This window comes from Mastigoproctus giganteus, chromosome 6, assembly GCF_048544385.1.
Source record: "Mastigoproctus giganteus isolate SK-2022 chromosome 6, ASM4854438v1, whole genome shotgun sequence".
Classification (NCBI taxonomy): Eukaryota; Metazoa; Arthropoda; class Arachnida; order Uropygi; family Thelyphonidae; genus Mastigoproctus; species Mastigoproctus giganteus.
The window spans coordinates 151,437,272-151,460,613 of record NC_143580.1 but is presented as its reverse complement, the minus strand read 5'-3'; the positions used below and the strand labels follow the sequence as shown (position 1 = coordinate 151,460,613).

General features: G+C 35.8%; 1 protein-coding gene across 1 annotated transcript in view; it reads right to left on the bottom strand.

Moving 5' to 3' along the window:
• The window catches only part of LOC150084658 (uncharacterized), a 350,037-nt gene that overhangs the window by 217,070 nt on the left and 109,625 nt on the right, over positions 1–23,342 (bottom strand). Inside the window, exon 7 of the mRNA XM_090375393.1 lies at positions 15,793–15,895. Within this exon, the coding sequence (XP_090231519.1) occupies positions 15,793–15,895 (103 nt within the window). The remainder of the gene's footprint in view (positions 1–15,792; positions 15,896–23,342) is intronic.

Genomic DNA, 23,342 nt, shown 5'->3' with positions numbered 1-23,342 from the left:
TCTAAACCATTTACGATTTGCAGATGACATTGTGATCATAAGCCACAATCACAAAGAATTAGAGGAAAATCTTAATCAGTTATGCAGAATTAGTACAGATTTCGGACTAAAGATGAATATGGCTAAAACAAAAGTAATGATGAAAAAGTACGCCACAAAAAGGGATATAATCACTGAAGGAGCAGTAATTGAAATGGTGGATTTATATACAGTGGTACCTTGGATTGCGAGTAACTTGGTCTACGAGTGTTTTGCAAGACGAGCAAAAATTTTTAATAAATTTTAACTTGATAAACGAGCGCGGTCTTGCAATACGAGTACAGTCAGTCCTCGTATAACATGTGTTTACACTACACGAATTCGATCACACACGATTTATAAATACGCGAACAATAGCTTATATAACACGAACCGAATTTGCTTATGCACAATTCGCCTTTGTGTTTACAAGAAATGGCAGTCGAACGCAGAATCACCCCAACTGAACGCAACACGATAGGAATGAAGAGAAGATTCTGAAAATGTATTTTTTTTTATGTTTTTTATATCAGTGAAGGGGAAACACATTTCACCACAATAACGTAAAAACCAACACAATTTGAGCTATCAGTATAATCGCAAATGCAATTAGATCGAGTTTACTACCAGTTTATAACAGATTCCCCTAGCAGGAACGTAACTGGAAATTGTTTTTATTGTTTTATGGTAGTAACCCCTAGAAATGTGCTTTAGTAAAATGTGAGATGTTAATAGTGTATCTCTGCCTTTACGGTGTTGTTTATTCAATTGCTACACGCGCGCAGCTTTGTTTATGTGTATCAAGCATGCCTCCTCATTTTGTAATAGTGTGAGCGATGAATCTGTTTGACAATGCAATTGTCATATTTCTGCGAAATCCTCAAGAGGAGGCAAGTGTCATTGGAGAGGTTCCTTGTTAAAGTCGCACAAAAAGAAATAGTCAACAGATAGCAGTGATTCCGTTAGTGACAGTGAAAGTCGTCCTACCACAAATCCGATTGCTTTATGTATATTAAATTTAAATATTAAAAATATGAAAAGGTATGTATGTATTTCGTATTAATCATTTTTACAGTATATGAATATTTTTGAGTTTTGGAACAAATCATCTGGGTTTCCATGATTTCTTATGGGAAAATTCGCTTTGATATATGAGTGCTTTGGATTACGAGCACGTTTCCGGAACGAATTATGCTCGCAAACCAAGGTACCACTGTACTTATTTGGGACAAGTCATAAGCTGTAATAATGATAAATGGTTGTAAGTCGAGAGAAGAATAAATTTCGGATGGATAGCATTCAGGAAATTAGTCACATACTGAGGAGAGATATCCAAATTTGTCTGAAACGTAAAATAATGAACCAATGTATACTCCCCACCATGACTTAAGGAAGTGAAACTTGGGCACTCGCCAGAAGAATGGAAGAGAAGCTGAAAACTACACAGGGAAGAATGGAACAAATTATATCAGGAATAAGACTCTTGGATAAGAATAGAAATACATTGATTATGTAGCACACAAATAATAAAGGACATTCTTATCAAAACTAAAGACCTGAAATGGTCTTGGGCAGGACACAGCTCGAAGACATGATGACAGATGGACTAAGAAAATAACAGAATTGTACCCAAGGGGAGCTAAACGAAAATCAGGAAGACAGCAACAGAGATGGACAGATGAAGTTCATGAGTTCATGGGTAGTGAATTGATGGCCATTGCACAAAACAGAAGGAATTGGAAAGTTGCTGGAGAGGCCTTCATCTTGCAGTGGATTGAGAATGGCCGATGATGATCTTTGAAGGACTAAAGGATTTGTAGGTATCTTGTATGATCCATGTTGTTAACTGGAAAGTCAGTAATGTGCTCACTGAAATGTTTAATGTATTAATAAAAAAATTTTTACAAGTAAAAATTTTTTTTTATTGTGACATGGAAGATATGTGGAAGAAATGCATGCCTTGTGTTTTGAGAATTTTAAATGTTAAGCATGTTAAGTTAATAATTATTTCTTCCAAATGAATAAATTGGCGATATGTTACTCTCTGATGCTGAAATTTTGATGATGTGCCCTGTTCATTGAACTTGATAGTTTTGATGCTTTCACAATGGTGGAATTGATAATGTTCAAATAACAGAAAATTTATTAATTGTACTTACTGTGATAAAAGAAGTACAATCAATCCATTTGATAAAAGGTATGTTAAAAACGAAATTGTAAGCTAAAGAAAACTTTAGCTTTCTTTTAAAGAAAACTAAAGTAAGCTAAAGAGAGAGAGTAGTAGCTGCAGTATAATTATTACCAACGTAACTGTGTTCAGATGCTGATGCTTAGAACAGAACGGAACAGATGGAGAGAAAATCTTATAATTAAGCATGACACTGAGAGCTTAAACTTTGGGTGTGTGTGTGGGGGGGGGGGGGGGAGTAGTGTGTTTGCACAATTACAACAAAATTATACATGGCTTACAAGCTCTTTCCTTGGTCAAAAATGATTTCTGGATGGCATCATACTGATGCAATTAATTGAGCCTAACATCATTAATGAAACATAAGGGATCTTCTATAAATGGCACATTATAAAGTCAAATATTGTTAATCAAAGGCACTATTCATTATTAACTGAGAGACCACTACAGCAGATTAATAATTAACATTTTCCCTGATCAACAGGTCACTGACTGTGGTGTACTAACTCAATGTGTTAGATAGTATGAATCAGAGCTGTAATGCTCAATATGTTCTACATTGATATTAATATTTGTAAAATAATAAGAGGAGTTTACCTCAATATAGTACGTAGAACACTTCTGTATGATACTCTCCAGAAATTAAAACGAAAAAAAATCGAAAAACTTATATTAGAGTAAAAAATAATTAAAAACCAATTTAACACAATTAAAAATATTAGAAAGAATCTAACGAAAATATTCAAAACGATTTTCCTTCCTTGCTTTTAACACAATTAAAATCAATTTAACACAATTAAAAATATTAAAAAGAAACGAACGAAAATATTCAAAACGATTTTCCTCACTTAAAAGGAATCTAACGAAAATATTCAAAACGATTTTCCTTCCTAAAAAGAATCTAATGAAAATATTCAAAACGATTTTCCTTCCTAAAAAGAATCTAATGAAAATATTCAAAACAATTTTCCTTCCTCAAAAGAGTCTAACGAAAATATTAAAAACGATTTTCCTTCCTCGAAAATATTAAAAATACAGTAATACCCCGAAGTTACGCGATAGGTGGGTCCGACGAAAATCGCGTAAGTCGAATTCGCGTAAGTCGGGGTACAACTTTGCATATAAATACATATAAATTTTGCTTAATTGGGACCAAGGACTAACAAAAACACTAGTTTAGAAGAAAAATATTTAATAAAATTGCAGTTCTTTATACATATTAATACAAAATATGTATTAAAAAAACAAATGACTTACGTAAAAAAGTTATTTCGATGTCGATGGCTTCATAAAATCTAACAAATTCGTCTGACGACACAGCGCGTTCTTTTTTTCACGCAGAATTTCTTCGTAGCAAGCTAATAATTTTTTTATTCCTTGCTTTGTAGCTATAACGCGTTCTTCGTTGGAGTCTATGTTTTCTAAAATTTTTAAGCCCTTTACAATTGAGCCCTTTTCAATTTTCAACCTGTCAAGTTTGCAATTGTCATGTGCTTTTCGCCGTTGCTTCATTTAGGCCTGTAGCACGTGCAATATCACATGGGCTTTCATTTCGCTCAAAGCGTTTCACAATTTCATATTTTTTCTCTATCGACAGAGGCGGACTGGCCATAAGCCTTACCGGGGAAACCCCGGTGGGCCGGAGGCCGGTGTGATTTTGGCCATAAACCATAGTGTGAGGCCACTATAAATTTTCCCGGGTAAGAATTTTTGATCCAGTCCGCCTCTGTTTATCGATAATTGCTTTTCTTTTTCTCTCTGAATCTGCAGTGTCTTCACCAGGACGCTTCCTTTTCACACCTTTTAATTAAGTATTTTACTCATTTTTAGGGAATAAAGCACAATTACAAAACGAGGAGGCACGCTTGATACGCATAAACAAAGCTGCGCGCCTGTAGCAACTGAATAAACAACACCATAAAGGCAGAGATACGCTATTAACACCTCACGCGTTACTACCATAAAACAATAAAAACAATTTCCAGTTGCGTTTTTTCTAGTGAAATCTGTTATAAACTGGTAGTAAACTCGATCTAATTGCATTTGCGATTATACCGATAGCTGGAATTGTGTTGGTTTTTACGTTATTATGGTGAAATGTGTTTCCCCTTCACTGATATAAAAAACATAAAAGCAGCAAAGTTGAATTTTGTTCATCTTTCGCTCTCAATCTCCGCCGTCGCACCGTATATCGATAACATACGAAAAACGACCTTGAAGATAGTGGGCGGCAGCGTTGCCAAACGAAAAAATCAAGAACCGCCTAACTCCGAGTTCGCGTAAGTCGGGGTAGCGTAAGTCGGGGTATTACTGTATAACGAAAATATTCAAAAAATCATTTTGAATATTTTCGTTAAATTTGTTTTAATATTTTTAATTGTGTTAAATTGGTTTTTAATTATTTCTTACTCTAATGTAAGTTTTTCAATTTTTTTTGTTTGAATTTCTGGAGAGTATGATACGGAAGAGTTCTACGTACTATATTGAGGTAAACTCCTCATTATTTTACAAAAAACTCAATGTGTGTATAACTTTATCTTTCCCTTAAATGTGTAGTATTTTTTGACAGCATTGTGTAGCAACCCAACTGTCATGATGTAACTATGCATGTGCTTTAGAAGCAAGAACAATTAGTCTGAAATTTGCTGAACATGTATTTTAAATGTTTTAGTCCCAGTAGTGTCAGTTTATTTCATGTTATGCAGTCAATTTGACCCATCAAAGAAAACTGATAAAATTACTACTTAAATGCATGCGTAAAATTATGTAACTCCTAAATAAAAATGGCAGTGTTCAAAAAAAAACGGGGGCTATCTATCCTGTATCACCTTTGTCATGGCAAAAGGACACCTCACTCAAAAATGGGATAATCCCATTCAAAACAAGAGATTTTGTCACCCTACCTCTAGACTCCTGTGAAGTTCAGCAGATGTTACTGAAATATGAAAATATCTTTCCTGTACAAATCAGAAGCTCTAAGAATGATTTCGACAACTACAGGCTGAGAAAGCCTGACTCCTACAGCATGAAAAATCATGCTGTAAGGGGTGCAGTTAAAATCATTTCAACAGTAAAAATATAAAAGAGAGTCACACCATGGTTTTAAAGGCATCAGGTAATCAGAAAGGAAATAGATGCAAGAAATAATTATAATTTTGACATTATTTATTCATAGATTTTAGAAAGGCTTTTGACAGTTCCACAACATCTTGCAAAACAAGTATAACAGCAACATATAAAATATTTAAGGGCAAAAGCCTCATGCTACCAGGTAGAATGACTAACATATAAGTTAGTGTAAAGCATTATTTTAACGTAGCCATCTACCAAAGTAGTTAAATTAATTAATTAAATTGACATTGTTTTGGTTATATCTCATATCATGAATGCCTTCATAAGTTTGCATGGTATTGTACTACCTGGAATACGTAACACTTCGCCAGTGGAGAAGACTACTGTTACTTATTCTCAGTGGATACCACCACCACCCAGACAGCACCGTTTCAAAGCTTGTTGGCTTCTTCTCGGTGGGTGGGCAGGTACCCTGGTGTTGCAATATTGACAACCCAATTATGAAGTATAACTTCACAATATGAGAATTTTTTTTTTTTTTTTTAATGAAAACCCCAAACACGAAAGGTATCAAAACTTATAGTACTTAGTACTGTGCATGGGTTGAAGGAGAAGTATGGGGGGAGAGGGATGCCGGAAACTTTGCTCTAGAGACTAAACATGGGTTTTACCACTTCAAGCCTCCAATAAGCAAAGTGGTGGTATTTCACCGGTTGATGAAAGTCATCTACCACCTGCTGATGGTGTGCAAAGATACAGACCATAAAATATTTAAGGGCAAAAGCTTCATGCAACGAGGTAGAATGACTAACATATAAGTTAGTGGAAAAGCATCATTTTAACGTAGCCATCTACTAAAGTAGTTTAATTGATTAATTAAATTTGCATCGCTTTGGTTTTATCTCATATTGTGAAGGCCTTCACAACGAGTTACCATGGTATTGTACTACCGAGGAGAAGCCAACAAACTTTGAAATAGTGCCGTCTGGGTGGTGGTGGTGGTGGTGGTGGTGGTGGTATCCACTGAGAATAAGCAACAGTAGTCTTCTCCACTGATTAAGTGTTACTTATTTGAGGTAGTACAATACCATGGCAACTCGTTGTGAGGCATTCACAATATGAGATATAACCAAAATGATGACAATTTAATTAATTAATTTAACTGCTTTGGTAGATGGCTACGTTAAAATGATGCGTTTTCACTAACCTATATTAGTATAACAGCAACATAATGTAAGCTTTTTTACATATATTATGTGGAAAATCTTCTTCCAGATTTAATGCAAATAACACTGTTTTGCATTAAGTAGATAACTCTTATATTCAATCAACTTCACAAAGTGCAGCACAGTACAAAAGACATATATATGTTTTACTAATTTTATTTTAAAGATTTATTTCTTTTGGCATAATAATTATCTCTCTCAATATTAATCATGGGAACTATATTTATTCAGCAGTATGATTCTAAGTGCAATGGCCATTGAATGAAAAAATTAATAGTGTTGTCACCAATAATAATTACTATATTTTTTACTGCTATAGGTCTAGCCTTCTTGTACTTGGAATTATTATTAAAAAAAAAATGTATGCACAATGAAGACTATGTAAATAAAACCTTTGAAACACAACATAGCAAATCATGAAGATTAGCATTAGTAGAGGCATATGATGCACGAAAGCAAGCTTATGCAGCATCAGCCAAAAAAAAAAAAAAAAAAAAGAAGAAAAAAAAAAAAAAAGAAGAAGAAAAAAAAAAAAAAACCACTTCCACTTCACCCCTTCGTTCGTTTCAAATACCTGTCCAGCTGAGCCTTAAATTTATTTAGGCTATCAACTTCCACAACAAGGGATGGAAGTCTGTTCCACCAACCAACTACTCGCTGGCTAAAGGCAAATTTCCACACATCTGTCCTACATCTGTCTTTCCTCAATCTGAATTTATGCCCTCACAGGTGATTATTCTGAGCAAGAGGAAGTATCCCATCGGCATTGAGCATGCTCAAACCGTTCAAGGCTTTATACACCTCTATCAGATCACCTCGCCGGTGCCTAGTCTCCAGACATTGTAATTTGCAGAACTTAAGCCTTTCTTTGTAAGATCAACCCTTTGTTCCATTCACTAATCTTGTTGCCCTTCTCTGTACTCATTCCAACAGCTCTACATCCTTCTTGAAAAGAGGCCTCCAGACCTGTATACACGACTCAAGGTGTGGCCTGACCATTGCCTTATACAAGGGAATAATCACCTCCTTATCCCTGCTACAAAAATTCCTATATATCATTGACAAGACACCATGAGCTACTCTTGCAGTTCATAACTGCTCAGAGAACTTCATATCTGCTTCCAAATTACCCCAGGTCCTTTTCATTCTCTACCACTGTCAGTGTAGTACCACAGAGTTGATATATTGCCCTGGGGTTGCTGTTTCCCATATGTATTTGTCAATGTTAAACTTCATTTGCCACCTCTCAGCCCATCTGCTCAACCTTTCCAGATCCTGTTGAAGCAGCATAGCGTCAAGTAGTGTCCTACAACCCAGCCAACCTTTGTATCGTCTGCAAACTTGGACATTAAGCTTGATATACCATCATCAATATTATTTATAAATACAGAAAACAATAATGGACCCAACGCTGAACCCTGACGGACACCACTAATAACATTAGTGCACGATGAGCAGTGTCCATTGATTACCACTCTCTGTCTTCTTCCCCTCAACCACCCCAATATCCATAACAGCAATTTGCGTCCAATGCCACACTGCTCCAATTTGTGTAGCAGTCTTCCATGTGCAACAGTATCAAAAGCCTTTCTAAGATCCAAATATATAATATCAAAGTTATTCCCTGCATCCCGTTCTTTTGTGACTGCATCATAGTATCCAATCAAATTGGTCAGGCAATACTTTCCCTTAACAAAACCATGCTGTGTCCGGGCTATAACTGAAGTCTTATCTAGATGATCCTGCAGTGCTTCTTTAACCAGTGCCTCCATTAATTTTCCTGGAACAGAAGTTAAACTCACAGGTCTATAATTACTTGTGTCAGCCTTTGATCCTCCTTTGTGAATTGGGGTCACATTTGCACATCTCCAGTCTATGGGTACCTCCCCTGAGTCCAAAGAAGCTCTCATAATTATGGCTAAGGGTTCGCTTACTTCCTTTGCTACCTCCTTTAATATAACTGGAAAGATCCCATCCACCCCGGGTGCCTTTCTTGTGTTTATCTTCAACAATTTCTCCTCCACTTTACTCTCAGTTATTACAAGATTATCTAGCTTACTGCCACAGTGGAATACACTTCTCGCATTACCCTCCCTGAATAACTCCTCATGTGTGAATGTCGATGCAAAATATTCATTTAGTTGGTTAGCTCCCTGAGCAGGACCATCAACTGTTGAACCATCGATATCAAGTGGACCAATCTGATTCATCCCCTTCCTTCTAGAGTTTACATAAGTAAAGAACTCTTTGCTGTTTTTCTTTGCATCCTTTGCCAAAGATTTCTCGTAATATGCCTTCGCCTGCCTAACCTCTTTTGTAACTTAGTTACAGATCAACTGTCATAGGCTTCTGTTATATCAACTGTTATATCTGTCATAGGCTTCTGTGTCACATGTTAATTTATATGTATCCCATGCATTTTTCTTCTCTGCCATGTCTCATTAGTTCATCTGACATCCATTTAGGCCTAAACCTTGAACAATATTTCTTAGTTGGTATGTAAAGCCTAGTAGCTTCCAAGATAAATTCTTTGAATGCTTCCCATTTTGAATTTGCTGTTGGTAACATCATCAGTTGGTCCCACTGTATAGAATTTAAATACTGTCTCAGACCATCGTAGTCGCCCTTACGAAAGCAAAAACTCTTCCTTTTACCCCTGATGGTAGTTACCTCTTTGAGTAAATCCCACTTCGCACACTGTGATCACTGCCATCTAGTGGTTCCTTTATCTGCAGATTCTTAATGCATGAAGAATCACTACTGATAATCAAATCAAGAGTATTACTCCCTCTAGTTGCCTCCCGAACATGCTGATGTAGAAAACAATCATCCAGTAAATCCACAAAAGCCTTGCTAGGAAAGCCTGACTCCTACAGCATGAAAAATAATGCTGTAAGGGGTGCAGTTAAAATCATTTCAAAAGTAAAAATATAAAACAGAGTCACACCATGGTTTTAAAGGCATCAGGTAGTGTATGAGTGACCAACCCACAAATTCCAGTCAATATCTGGGAAATTAAAATCCCTCATTATAAGACTCTGATTTACTGGCCCACTCTATTTCCCTGTACAGTGCCTTATTATACTCATCAGAGTTATTAGGCCTATAGCACACTCCTACTCTCAATTTTGATCTCCCAATGCTTATGTCACACCAAACTCACTCGACACTGCACTGTCAGCGATGTCAACTGGCTTCACTTCCTTGGGTTTTATGTGTTTCTTAACTAATAGCATAACCTCTCCTCCCTTCCTATCCTGTCTATCCTTTTTTGTACACATTGTACTCCCAAAATTCCAGTTCTGCATTCCTTATATCTGTGTGACATCACGTCTCTGATATTCCAACAATATCTGCCTTTGATGTTTTGAGCAATACCTCAAATTCATCAAATTTATTTACCAAACTCCTAGCATTGGTGTACACGCAAGTATACATGCACCTGTTCCTATTCTTAGCTACCCTAACACAACCCATGTGTTTACTTGTACCGCAATGACTCCCAGCACTCTCTGAAATATCCTGCATCTTGTTTTCCTGGCTTCTCCTCATTCCAATAGAAGCAGTGCAAGAATCACTTTCACCTCTGCCAGTGGCTACTGTTAATCTATTAGTCCTTGTATCCCACCCAAGCTAGCAGTTTTCCGACCCACCTAACACTGCCTCGATAGCATCAGCAAATATTCTTGCACCCTTTCTATTTAAGTTTATCCCATCCCTGTAGAAGCAGTCTCTCCTGTTAACAAGTACAGACCAGGCTGAAAAAAATTCTACCCTTTGAGCCTTACACAATCTTTCCTGGGTCGAATTGATCGACAAGGCTGTCATGATGGTGTTTTTACCACAGCTGTGGTATATGCTCAGATCGTGGATTTACCACAGCTGTTTTCAGTTCAGGCCACCTAAGACTTAACACATACAAGGTATGGCTATTAAATAATGAGACCGCTGCAGTAAAATAAATATTTTGTACCTTACAAGTTATCCCCTTCAAAATGCCTTGGCGTACACACAATGTTACATAAGTTTCCTCAAAGCACATAAACATTTCTGGACGTCATCTTCTGTAAGTGTTTTTTACACTTTGGACGTTTCTTTTGAATGTCTTCAATGGACCCAAAAATGGTTCCCTCTAAGTATACTTTTCAGTTTAAGAGAAAAAAGTCACACGGAGCTAGTTCTGGCAAGAAGGGTTCACACAAAGGGATATTTTATTTTATTTTTTCTTCTTTTATGGGCAGAAACTGGCAAACAGAGAACGTTTGTGTGGTGGGGCATTATCTTGATGGAGAATCCAACCATTCTTCCTTTGAATTTTTTCATGCAGCCTCATCAGAAGTTCAACATAGTATGTTTGACTTACAGTTTGATTTGGTGGGATGTATTCAGCAACAATAAATCCTTTAATATCAAAGAAAACAAGAAGAATGGTTTCATTTTCGATTTTGACATTCTTGCTTTAGGTCTCTGGGATTGTTTTGTCTTCCATTGCACTGAATGTCTTTTAGTTGCTGGGTCATATTGGAACAGCTAACTTTCATTGCAAGTAATTACAGTACTCAGAAAGTCTGGATCTTCTTCATTTTTTTTAAAAAACATCTTCAGAAACCATGTCTTCTCATTCTTTGATTTTCATTCAAAATTTTTCAGACCATCTTTCATGCCTATAATTTTAGGAATCTGTCCATATTGAGTTCTGACACACCCATTCTAATGCTTAAATGGCAATCACTTCTAATCAATGCTCTTACCCAGTTCACAATTTCAGCAAGATTTAATGAATACTGGATGGCCATTCATGGTCTTCCACATTCTCTTTTCCTTCTAAAAATCTTTTAATATCATGCAAACACGCAGGCTCTTGACATAGTATCTTTCCCATAAACTTGTTATAACTCATAAATTTCAGTTGGTGTTTTCTTTAGTTTTGATAAAAATGTGAGGTTGATTCATTATTCAATTTTTTTTTTTATGAAAACCCCAAACATGAGAGGTATTAGAACCTATAGTACTTAGTACCATGCTTGCGTTGGAGGTTGAGAAGATGAAAGAAGATATTTGTTGACATTACACTTGAACTTCTGTAGACTGTAATTTTCAGGAAATACGTATGAAGGAAGATTTTTCCAGAAAAAACAGCAGTTGAATGAATAAACAAGGAAGACAAAAAGATGGTTCTGTGAGTTTGAAGTTGGACAGTAAATGGATTTTGGCTGGTGTTGGCACGTGTTCGGACTGTTTTGAAAGAGAGAGAGCAGGAATTATAGAAGCCAATTCAGAACAACAGTGCCCATGGAAATATCTGCAGAAGAGGCTGTTATTTTGTTATGTTATTTTAGTTTTTAGGAGCATTAGCAACTAAGGCCATATTGCTCCGAGATATACGGTGGTCATTCCCTGACCTTTCCGCATCCTCCGTATTTGGTGGTGACGGGCTCGAACCCCGGTCTAATCAAGAAGCGTGTGCTACGCACTGCTGCTCCTTCCCACCTGGCTACGGAGGCGCCGCAGAAGAGGCATGCAGCAGAAACAGAACATCTATGAGACAGTGAGTGGAGAGACTCTGTTAGAGATGAATCATTGATTAACCTAACTGCCCTCTTCTGAAAGGAATCAAGAAGCCTGAGAGAGGTTTTGGGGGCACCACCCCAGATGTGGGAACAACATTCCATGGTAGGAGTGGATTTGCAATTTGTACAGAGTGAACAGCTGTTTGGAAGAAAAGTAATGGTGAGAGCGAAAAAGAAAAAGTTTTTTTTATATACAGAGGAAGCAATATTTGTAATGTGCTTGTGCCAAGAGCGATAAGAAGTCAAAGTAATCCCCAAAAGAGAGATATCAACTTGCCTAGAAATTGGAGTGTCACCAAAGATAAGCATAGGAGCTGAAGAATCTTTTTTGCGAGATATAAGACAAGACTGAGTTTTAAAAGGATTGATATCTACTAAGTTGTCTTTGCCCCACTTCAGAATTACCGGGAGATTGGCATTTAAGGAATTTGCGGCGGATATTTGAGAAGTTCAAGCTGATTGAGCAGGACAAAGTTTTTCAAAATGGAAAGTGGAATGAAATGTGCTCTCATCAGAAAAACTATGGATAGGATTTCCAGTCAGTGGAAGAAGGTCATTAATATACAAAAGGAAAAAGGAAAACAATGGGGGAAAGAACTGAACATTGGGGGACACCAGGGTGGAGAAGTTAGAGGACAGAGAGCCATCTACCATTACCCTCAGTGAGCGATCAGAGAGAAAACTGGATAACTAATTATAAAAAACAGTTGGCAAACCATAAGATGGAAGCTTGTTTAGAAGACCTTTATGCCAAACACTATCAAAAGCCTTTGAGATGTCAAGAGCAACTGCTTGTGTTTCACCAAACTTTTCATTTGAGTTTGTCCATAAATGGGTAATATACACCAGAATACCAACAGTGGATCGACACTGATGGAATCCATACTGGCAATCGTTGATCAGACGGAAGTTTCTAGGTAGTTTAAGAGTTGGTGGTCGATTGATTTCTCCACTACTTTAGAAAGAGGTAGAGGTAATTGCAATGGGACGATAATTCGATGGGAGGAACTTGTCACCCTTTTTAGGAATTGTCTGGATATGAGCAAATTTCCAGGCAGAAGAAAAAACACCTTTGGAATAAGAAAGTGAAAAGAGGCGGCAAAGTACAGGAGGACAGGTTTTGAGAACAAGTGTAGAAATACCATCAGGACCTGGAGCTTTCTTAGCATCAAGATTTCTCAAAATCCTTCTGACATCCTTTTGAGGAAGACCACAGGAGACATTGAACGGAGCGTGTTGGGAATGGTGGAAGGTGTTTTACCAACATCATTAATACATGAGTTGGAAGAAAAATTGGATGCTAGCAGGTCAGCTTTATCCTTGGCTGAAATGACAATTTTGCCTATCTCTGCTCCCACCTCTGTCAAAACCAGATTGTTCTGGTTTTTCGAGAGGTGGGAGCATAGGCAAAAGTTGCGGCCAATACCTTTTTGAAAAAAGAAACCGGAATGCTCGGCTACCATTAGGGCAAGAATAAGTTTTATACTCTTGGCCTGTTCAAAATGTAGTTTGAACTGATTAATGACTGCTTTACAATTGTTGCGAGCTTTGGGGTAGGCAGAAAATAAAACTGAAGAATTGGAAACAAGCCAATTACAATATGCAACATTCTTCTCTTGAACAGCCTTTGTAGATTTATAGGAAAACCAAGGTTTAGATAAAGGACGAGATTTTAAAGTGGAGTTTGGAATAACGGATTCCATTCCTACGAGAATAATTTCACTGACATGATCAGAGCAAACGTTGACATCAAAAGTTTTGAAACAGTAGTCCAACCAAGGAAAAGAAATCTCGCAGGTTATCCCATTTTGCATTCTGCCATTCTTGTTATCTCGCAATGCCAAAAAATACGAGGTTGGGAACAGCCATGAGATAAAGGCTCCGTTGAAGAAGAGACAATCACCAAATTCTGATCTGAGGTACCTAATGGACCACTCACTTCAACCGTGTAATTAGAAGGGTTGTGAAAAAAATGTCAAGTTTGTTGGCTGCATGGTTAGGATTGTCCAGTATTGTTGTATGTAAATGTACTATCTGTGCAAGGTCATTGGTAATTGCAAAAGCCTCAGCATCTCGACCAGCTGGGTCGGTGTGACCAGAAAACGGAATCCAGCCGGAGTTGTGAACATTAAAATCACTAAGGAAAATTACCTCACTGTTAGGAAAGTTGGACTGGAGAAAGTCAAGTTGCAAAGAGAGGAAGTCAAAGAGCACCAAGTGATTAGAGGAGTTGGGAGAATGGTAGAGACAGCAGATGAATTTGACACAATGAGGTAGAGAGATTTTAAGCCAGAGAAGATTGAAGAGAGGAGATTCAAAATTACCAATTCTCTGACAAGGAATATCGGAATGGACATATGCACAAGTACCACCTTTAAGGTGAATCGAATCATACAGCTAATAAATTGGGCAACTGAGATGAGCAGTATTTGAATCAACCGATAACAGAGATCAGAGATTCTGTCAGAAAAAGTACATGTGGTTTGGTAGACTGCAAGTAGAAATGGACATCGTTGAGATTAGAATTGTGACAACATATATTTGTGAAATGAACTAGGAAGTGTTTGGGAGGTTTAGATCTTTTTGCAGATAAGCTTACTCTATTAATTTGCCAATTCATGGTTTATTCAATAGTAAGAAAAAAGGGGGGGGTGCTGTATGAAGTAATGAAATTTTTGGATATGGCGTACACGTGGTAAGAATAAACTCAGATCTTTGACATAACGTGGCCTCGACAATGTCCCGCATACACACTACTCGGACTCCCTCCAGTCATTATCTCGCAGAGTAGAGGTAGCAAGATTATACACTAGCTGATCCGGAAGCCTCTTAGAGAGTTACCAATAGGTTCGGTCTGGTGTACTAACTAGCGGCCAGCCTGCAAACACCGTTTTAGAGCTGTACCCTCGAAACGTAAGGAATATTGGATCTCACGACGACGTTCATCATAACCTCAAAAGTCATCAATCATACTGCATGATGGAAGAGATGGGGAAGAGTTGACCGGAACTTAGCTCTGGAGACTAAACATGGGTTCCTCCACTTCAAGCCTCCAATAAGTAAAGTGGTGGTTTTGCACCGGTTGATGAGAGTCACCTACCACAAAATATTGCCTGGTAACACAGAGGGGCTCATTCCTCCATGTGGTGTGGGCACCATACCTCGACCCCTGCTTACGTTGGTTCATACCTGGGTAGTCACCCACAGTGTGCTTGTGCATGGAGGTACGCATGCAGGTTGTTTGTCATTTTTCTGGCAAACTGCATGTAAGGTAATGAAAACCTGTCTCACTGTAAAATGAATGAGCATATTGGAACATGACTTGGCAGACAAAAAGGGAAAGGTTCACGGTCAATTGTTGTGCCTTTGTTTCACAGGTGGCACTGTGTTTAGTGTCTGTAGTTACAGTCAATAGACACTGTTATTTCATAGCCACACCTCATACATAAAGAGATAATGCAATATAAATACACAAACAAACAAACAAAGCACACTTTTTTGTTTAATCTGAAAAGTAATTAAAATCAACTTTCAAACTCAGAAATTTACAGTTTATTTTATATAATTTATTATTAAATGAATAATACTTGATTTATTATATAAACAATAGATATAGGACCAAACAGTGATAAAGGTGGGAGCATAACAAATGAATGGATCAATGTTAAAATATTAAATATCTTAAGATAATTCACTTATAGAGATTACACCCACTTACAAATTCTCTGATGTACTTTTGCACTAGTTCTCGTCCTTCTGTTTTCGCAATTGCTCTCCAAGTTTCTTGAGAATATATTCTAACTCCATCAGCCACATAATATCTACATGGAAAAAATACAGGCTTCACTTGAAGTGATTAAAAAATAACAGCAAAACTTAATTTAAGTGCTGTTTTTTTGCTGTTTAATGACACATGTGAAAAGTAGGTCATATTACAGAATATCACTAAACAATTTGAACATAAACAGATGTCAAAAGAAAAAACAACTTTCAAAAAGTTGTGTACACACATAAATACCACAAGGAGATCACACAAAAATAACATATATTTATGTCAAAGACAAAACTATAAACTGTGGACTTTGTATGATCTTCAAAAACCATACTGAACTAGCAATGCATCCTCATGCCCATGTAGGGCTTGAAGTACACCCCCCCCCACTCATGAGATAAAACCTTGTGGTATTTACACACATAAATACCACAAGGAGATCACACAAAAATAACATATATTTATGTCAAAGACAAAACTATAAACTGTGGACTTTGTATGATCTTCAAAAACCATACTGAACTAGCAATGCATCCTCATGCCCATGTAGGGCTTGAAGTACACCCCCCCCAACTTACGTAAGGGTTGCATTCCCCGATACTCTACGTAAGTCGGAATTTCCCAAAATGTTTATGCAGCACTCGCAACTATGCACACTGAATTTGATTGAAGCAAAAAATAAATGTTCGACGAACATGTACATAGAAATGTTTATTCAATTTTTTTTATCTCATGAGTGGGAAAAATTGCAAAAGTGTACAAAATTACAAAAAGAGAGAGGAGACAGGCATAATGTCAGCAAGTTTTACCTTTCGAGCATCGTTGCCAGAATTAATTCTCCAGCTGATAAGTACACCGCTGCAGAAGTTGAGGGTTGTGAGATATAGAAGGGGTTTTTTCTAACACATCACAAAATTTCTCTGTAGCTGCATACTTTAATGCTTTGGAAACCAGTGCAATGCTTGAACATATAAAACCACCTGTTGCTTCCCATGAACTTGGCTTGGGATCTGCCGTACTTATCCTTAATGTCTTCATAAATACTTCTTGCTTTTGCTTGAATGGCCATTAGACTCAGGGGTACATGCTTCTGAATCTGATTTTTCATCCATATTATTAATAGCTTTTCCATCTTCAATATAGCACCTGATCGCTGTTGAGCTTAAATGCGTTTATCCTTTAACATGTTCTTTTATATGCACACTGTCCTTTAAAATAGTATTCACTGTTGAAGCAGCAAGACCTAATTCCTGTGCAATAGATGACAAACTTTGTCCTGCTCCGCCCTTCTTAATTAATCATCTTCATTTCTAAATCAATTTTGTTGTTTCCTAACACTGCCAGTACTTGTACTTTCTGTTGATCCCTTTACCATTGTAATAAGTAATGAGGAATGAAGAGAAGATTCTGAAAATTTATTTATGTTTTTTTATATGATTGAAAATTTCAGTGAAGGGGAACTCATTTCACCATAATACCGCAGCATAAAAACCCCACAGAATTCCAGTTATCGGTATTATCACAAATGCAATAAGATCAAGTTTAATACCCATTTATAATAGATTGTGCTAACAGAAAAACCTAATAAACCGGAAAGTGTAAACTATTTTTATTGTTTTGTGGTAGTGACCTCCAGAAATGTGTTTTAGAAAAATATCACAAAGGCGTTCAAAACTGATTCTTATAATGGAACATATGATAACGATGAAAGTGTAGTGCAATTTCCATTATAAAAATGACCTCTTAGAGTGATAAATAGGTTAGTTGTATAGTGAAAATTTCAACTTCTGAGGTTTTGGAATGAATTACGAAAAAAAAAAAAAAAGTGTCATTGGGTTCACATTACAATATTTTCACAATGCCTCCTATTACTCCTATGGGATGCAAAATAAGTTTCCATGATTTTTTTTTAGTTTGCAATGGCCAGCAAAAACTTATGTAAAGTCGAATTTCCATAAGTCGAGTATTACATAAGTCAGGGAGTGCCTGTACAGTAGTTTTGCCATGATATATACGTGCCCCCACAATGTCCAACATCAATAAATTTATAATAATAGTGGAGAATGATGTAAGGAAGCAAGTTTATAATATAAAAAAACTATCCACATCATCCGTCCATTTCTAATAATTTGTCTGTTCCCTAAATTTATACAAACTATCAAATCACTACAGATGGAAATTTGTTCCGACAATCAATTAGTTTCAGGATGAATATAAATTTTTGCACATCTATCCTACAACCATATTTTTTTCAATTTATGTCCCCCCTTATGTTCATTGCCTATGAAGAGTACAGATGTCATCAGCATTTAGTTTATTCACACAGCTAAAGTTTAGTTTATTAATACAGCTAAAGCACTATGTACTCTAAATGGATTGAATTTATGTGACTAGAGCAATTTAGTGTAGCCTTATGAAGAAAGACTGTAGTCTTCCTTCATAAGAGTACTCTTTTTGTCAAATGACTAATTTTACTGCTCTTCTTTGCATCAATTCCAACAGATTCACATCATTCCAAAAATGAGGCTTCCAGACTTGCACACCATATTCAAGATGCAACCAATTCAACTGCATTAGTAGTAGAGGCTTGTGATGCAAGAAAGCAAGCTTATGTAGCATCATCCAAAAAAAAAAAAAAAAAAAAAAAAAAAAACACCCATTTTACACATTCATTCTCTAAATGTTTCTCCAGTTCCTCCTTGAATTTATTTAAGCTATAAACTTCCACAACAACAGAGGAAAGTTTGTTCCAGCAATCAAACACCCACTCCAAAATCAAATCACTCCAAACACATGCCACAACCAGTCAGCATCCATTTATTGTCTAATTTCGAACTGACAGAATCAGCTTTTCTTCTTCCTTATTACTATTCAAATTCTGTTTTCTGGAACTGCCTTCCTTCACATTTATTTATTAAATTCTCTACTTTCATTCAAATTCTTGCAAATTCATAAATGTCATGCCATGTGCAGCATGCACTTTCCTTTGATACTTTTGCACCAGCTTGTTTTGGTCCCGATTAGTCTGATAGTGACTGGAGATGAACAGGAACAGTTCACTTTTTTTTTTTTTTAATGTAAACCCCAAACAAGAGAGATGTTAGAACTTATAATACTTAGTATTATAGATGGGTTGAGAAGACTAAAGCTACCTAATGACATCTGTAGTATGCCAGAAAATAAATCTGAAGGAAGGCTGTTCGAGAAAACAGAAGGTGAAGGGTTAAATGAGGGAGAAGAACAGTTGGTTCCGTGAATTTGATGTTGGACAGTAAAATGGATACTGTCTGCTTACCACATGTGTTCAGAGAGTAGAGGAATTACAGATTCACTGCTCATGGAAGTATTTATAAAAAAAGCATACATCAGAAAGAGAACATCTACGAGACAGAGTGGATGAACTTTGTAAGATATGGGTCATTAATTAACCTGACTGCCCTCCTTTGAATGAAATCTAAAAGCCTGAGAGGTTTTTGGGGGCACCACCCTCAGAACAATGTTCCATGATAAGCAGTTCGAGAGAGAGAGAGAGAGATTAGAAGTCTTATCTTATCTTATCTTCCTTCCCGGTTTAGGCAATCCACCTGTTCCGATCTCATAGAGGCCATCTTTTCTTCAGTCTTCCTTTGTCTCTTTTTCCTTTTGCTCTATGTGTAAGCTAATTTAGGGAATCTATTATCTTCTATTATAATTTTTCATTGAGTAAATCTTTGATTCCTTTCTAATATTTACATTTGGTATTTTATCTAATTTTGTACATCCTTTAACTTAACTTAACAATTTCATTTCTGCAGCTTGTATTCTATTAATGTCTCTTTGTTTCGGTATTCATGTTTCAGAACCATAAAGAAGTGTTGGTATTACCATTACTTTGTAAAATTTCAATTGTGTTTGTTTTCTTAGCCAGAGTTCTTTTTATTGTTCCATATATATTTTGAAATTTTGCAATTTCTGGTTCATATCTTCTTTGACATCATATGTTATATCACATCCTAGATATTTAAAATGTTTTACTTGTTCTAATATTTTGTCTATAACTATTTTTGTTCTCACCATATTTTTCCCTTTAAAAGCCATTGTTCTAGTTTTCATCATTGATATTTTAACTTTATATTCTTCTGTTATTTGGTTTAATTTAAATACTGCTCTTTGTAAATTATCTTCACTATCTTGAATAATTACTTGATCATCTGCAAATAACAGTGTATTAATCCTATTCTTTGTATTTAAATATATACCTGTATTAATTTCTTCTTTCCATTTACTTATTATATCCTTGATATATATGTTAAACAGCATTGGTGACAAGCTATATCCCTGTCTAACTCCTTGATTTATTATATTTTCTTCTGTTAATTTATTACCTGTATCTATTACTATTTTTGTTCCTTGATATATAAACTCTGTATTATTCTTGTAAGATGCTTTGGGTATCCTTTATTACTCAATATGTCCCATAGTTTTCGTCTGTTTACTCAATCAAATGCTTTTTCATAATCTATAAATGCTAAATGCATTTCTAAATTAATTTCTTTTTGTTTTTCTATTATTTGTTTTAATATAAATATATTATCTGTACATGATCTTCCTTTTCTCAATCCTGCCTATTCTTCTATTAATATTTCATCAGAGATAATTTTAATTCTATTATTTATTATTTTGCTATAAATTTTATATATATTTAGTATGCTAATCCCTCTATAATTCTTTGTATTATTTCTATTTCCTTTTTTAAATATTGAAATAATTTTTGCTATCTTCCATTCTTCTGGTATTTTATATTGTTCCCAACATTTATTAAATAAATTTAGTATCCTGTCTTTTAAAAAAATTCCAACATACTTGATCAGTTCTGCATTTATATCATCCTTAGAAATCATCAGATTAGAAGTCATTAGATTAAATTGGGTAATTCCTAATAGAGATGGGCTCTTATCTACAAATCTGAGTGTCACCAAAGAGAAGAACAGGAGCAGTAGACTCTTCTTTGTTAGAGGTAAGACAGGGCTAGATTTTTAGAAGGATTGAATTAATTAAGTTATCTTTGCCCAAATGAAAAATTACCTGGAGATCAGCATTTAAGGAACTGGTGGTGGATATTTGAGAAGTTGATGATGTTTGTGAAAGGGCAAGGTCAAACTGAAAGGTGGAATACAATGTGGTATCATCAGCAAAACTATAGATGGGATTTCCAGTCGGCGGGAAAAAAAGGTCATTAATATAAGAGAGGAAATGAGTGGGGAAAAATGAATCGAACCTTGGAGAACACCAGCATTAGTGGAGAAGTTAGAAGACAGTGCCATCTACTATCACCTGCAGAAAGAGTAGTCAGAGAGAAAACTGGATACCCAATTACAAAACACAGTTGACAATCCATAAGATGGTGGCTTGTTTAGAAGACCTTTAGGCCAGACGGAATCAAAAGCCTTAGAAATGTCAAGAGCAACTCCTTGAGTTCCACAAGACTTCTCCATTGAAGTTGTTCATAGACAGGCACCATAGGCTGTATCTCCAATGGATTCTATCAGTGTTTATGTGATTTCTCTATTACTTTGGAAAAAAGCAATGGAGTAATGAAATAGTTGTTATTCATTTAATGATTAAATCATTGTTATTTCCATTTCAATGCAGATGAAAGATGTTACTTTCAATATGACATGTCAATAAAGTGACAGAATTGCAAGCGGAGAGGAATCATATTGCATCCTTTGAAAAAAAAAATTTGTGATTAGAAGTCAAAATTGAAATTCCTACTCATTTTTTGATGTAAAGGGAATTGTGCATATTTGTTCCTGCCAATGTAACTATTATTCAAGATTTTTACAAGAGCTTTTTACAAGGTATTTGTGAGTAAGCAAATTCTGCTTACTCACAAATACTCCCTGCGATGCGATGCAGGAATATGAAAAATTGTTTCTTACATAAGATGTGCATGTAGACACAAAGAACTGTCTTCCCAACAGATTCAGACAAACATTTCTACCTGATCCATGTATTTTTCACCAGAATTTTTACCAATGGACTTTCTTCTGCTCCCACAGGTGAAAATAACAACAAAAGGACATCAAAACAGTAGTGTCCCGATTATCCAATGTAATATGGACTGAGGGAACCTTGAATAATCAAAAAATCGGATAACACGGAAGGTTTGGTAAATTATTATTAAATAAACAAGATTTGAATACATTAACATGATGATGTATACCATTTTCAGGTTAGACCTACTTATCGAACATAATAACTTTTAAATCAAACAATAAAACACTTAATTTTATTAACAACTGTTATAATATAAAAATTTTGAAAAAATAATACATGTATAAAAATTACAAGTCACAGACAAGAAAAATGTACACCTACAGTCATTAGCACTACACCTTAATATCATATAAAAAATTCCTTAATGAGTTTGTTTCATAGAAGCTCTTCACTTTTTAGCTGCTATATTTTGTAGGCGCCTAAGTAACAAAACATCAGCAGGCATGGTATCCTCCTGCTGTACAATATAATGTAAAGCTGACTCAATAGCATTTAGACCTTCTGTGTGTGTGTGTGTGTGTGTGTCTTTTTTTTTTTGTAGTTTCTGTACACTCTTCATCGTCACTTTCATCAACAAGCTTTATGATCATGTCATCAGTCATTTCAAGCTGTTAATCAGAATTCATTCACTCTTTAATATCTTCTGTAGTAAGTGTTCAAAATAGGACACTTTTATTTAAGGTTATTGGATAGTTCTAAAAGGGTTTCCTCACTTCTCTCATCTTCATTTGCCATCTCGTTCTCATTGGCTTCATTTTGGAATCATAAAATATTTTTCCAGGATTTAATAAGAGTAGATGTTTTAACGTTGTGCCACGCTTCTGCCAACCAGTAAACAATGTCCTTGATGTTTATTTTTTTTAAGATTCTCAACAACTAGTCACTGTTTCAAGATTTTTAAGTAGATGTCGCCTACAGTTGCGTTTCAAAGTTCAAAAACACCTTGATCCAGAGGTTGAAGAAGGGATGTCACATTAGGTGGCAAAATCAGAGCTCTGTCACCAAAAACTAGCTCACTTTCGTCTGGATAGGATGGAGCATTGTCTAAAATTAAAATTGCTTTATGGGGAAATTTCTTTTCGTTCAAATATTTTTTTTGTGCTAGGGATGAATTCTTCACGAAACCATGTTTTTAACAAACTTGAATCCATCCACGAATTTTTTTGATTTGCATAGTTAACAGGCAAACATTTTACATTTTTAAAACTCTGAGGTTTTTTGATTTTCCAATGAGAGTTAGTTTAAGCTTATACCATCCTAATGAATTTGAACATGTCAGTACCATCATTCTCTCCTTGCTTCGTTTATAACCGGGAACTGATTTTTCTTTTCTAGCTGCAAGGGTTTTGGATGGGAGCATTTTATAATTCAGGCCTGTTTCATCACAATTGTAAATCTGATCCAAATTCAAATTTTCTTCTTGAATAATTTTTGCTAATTTGGCAGTAAATGTTGCT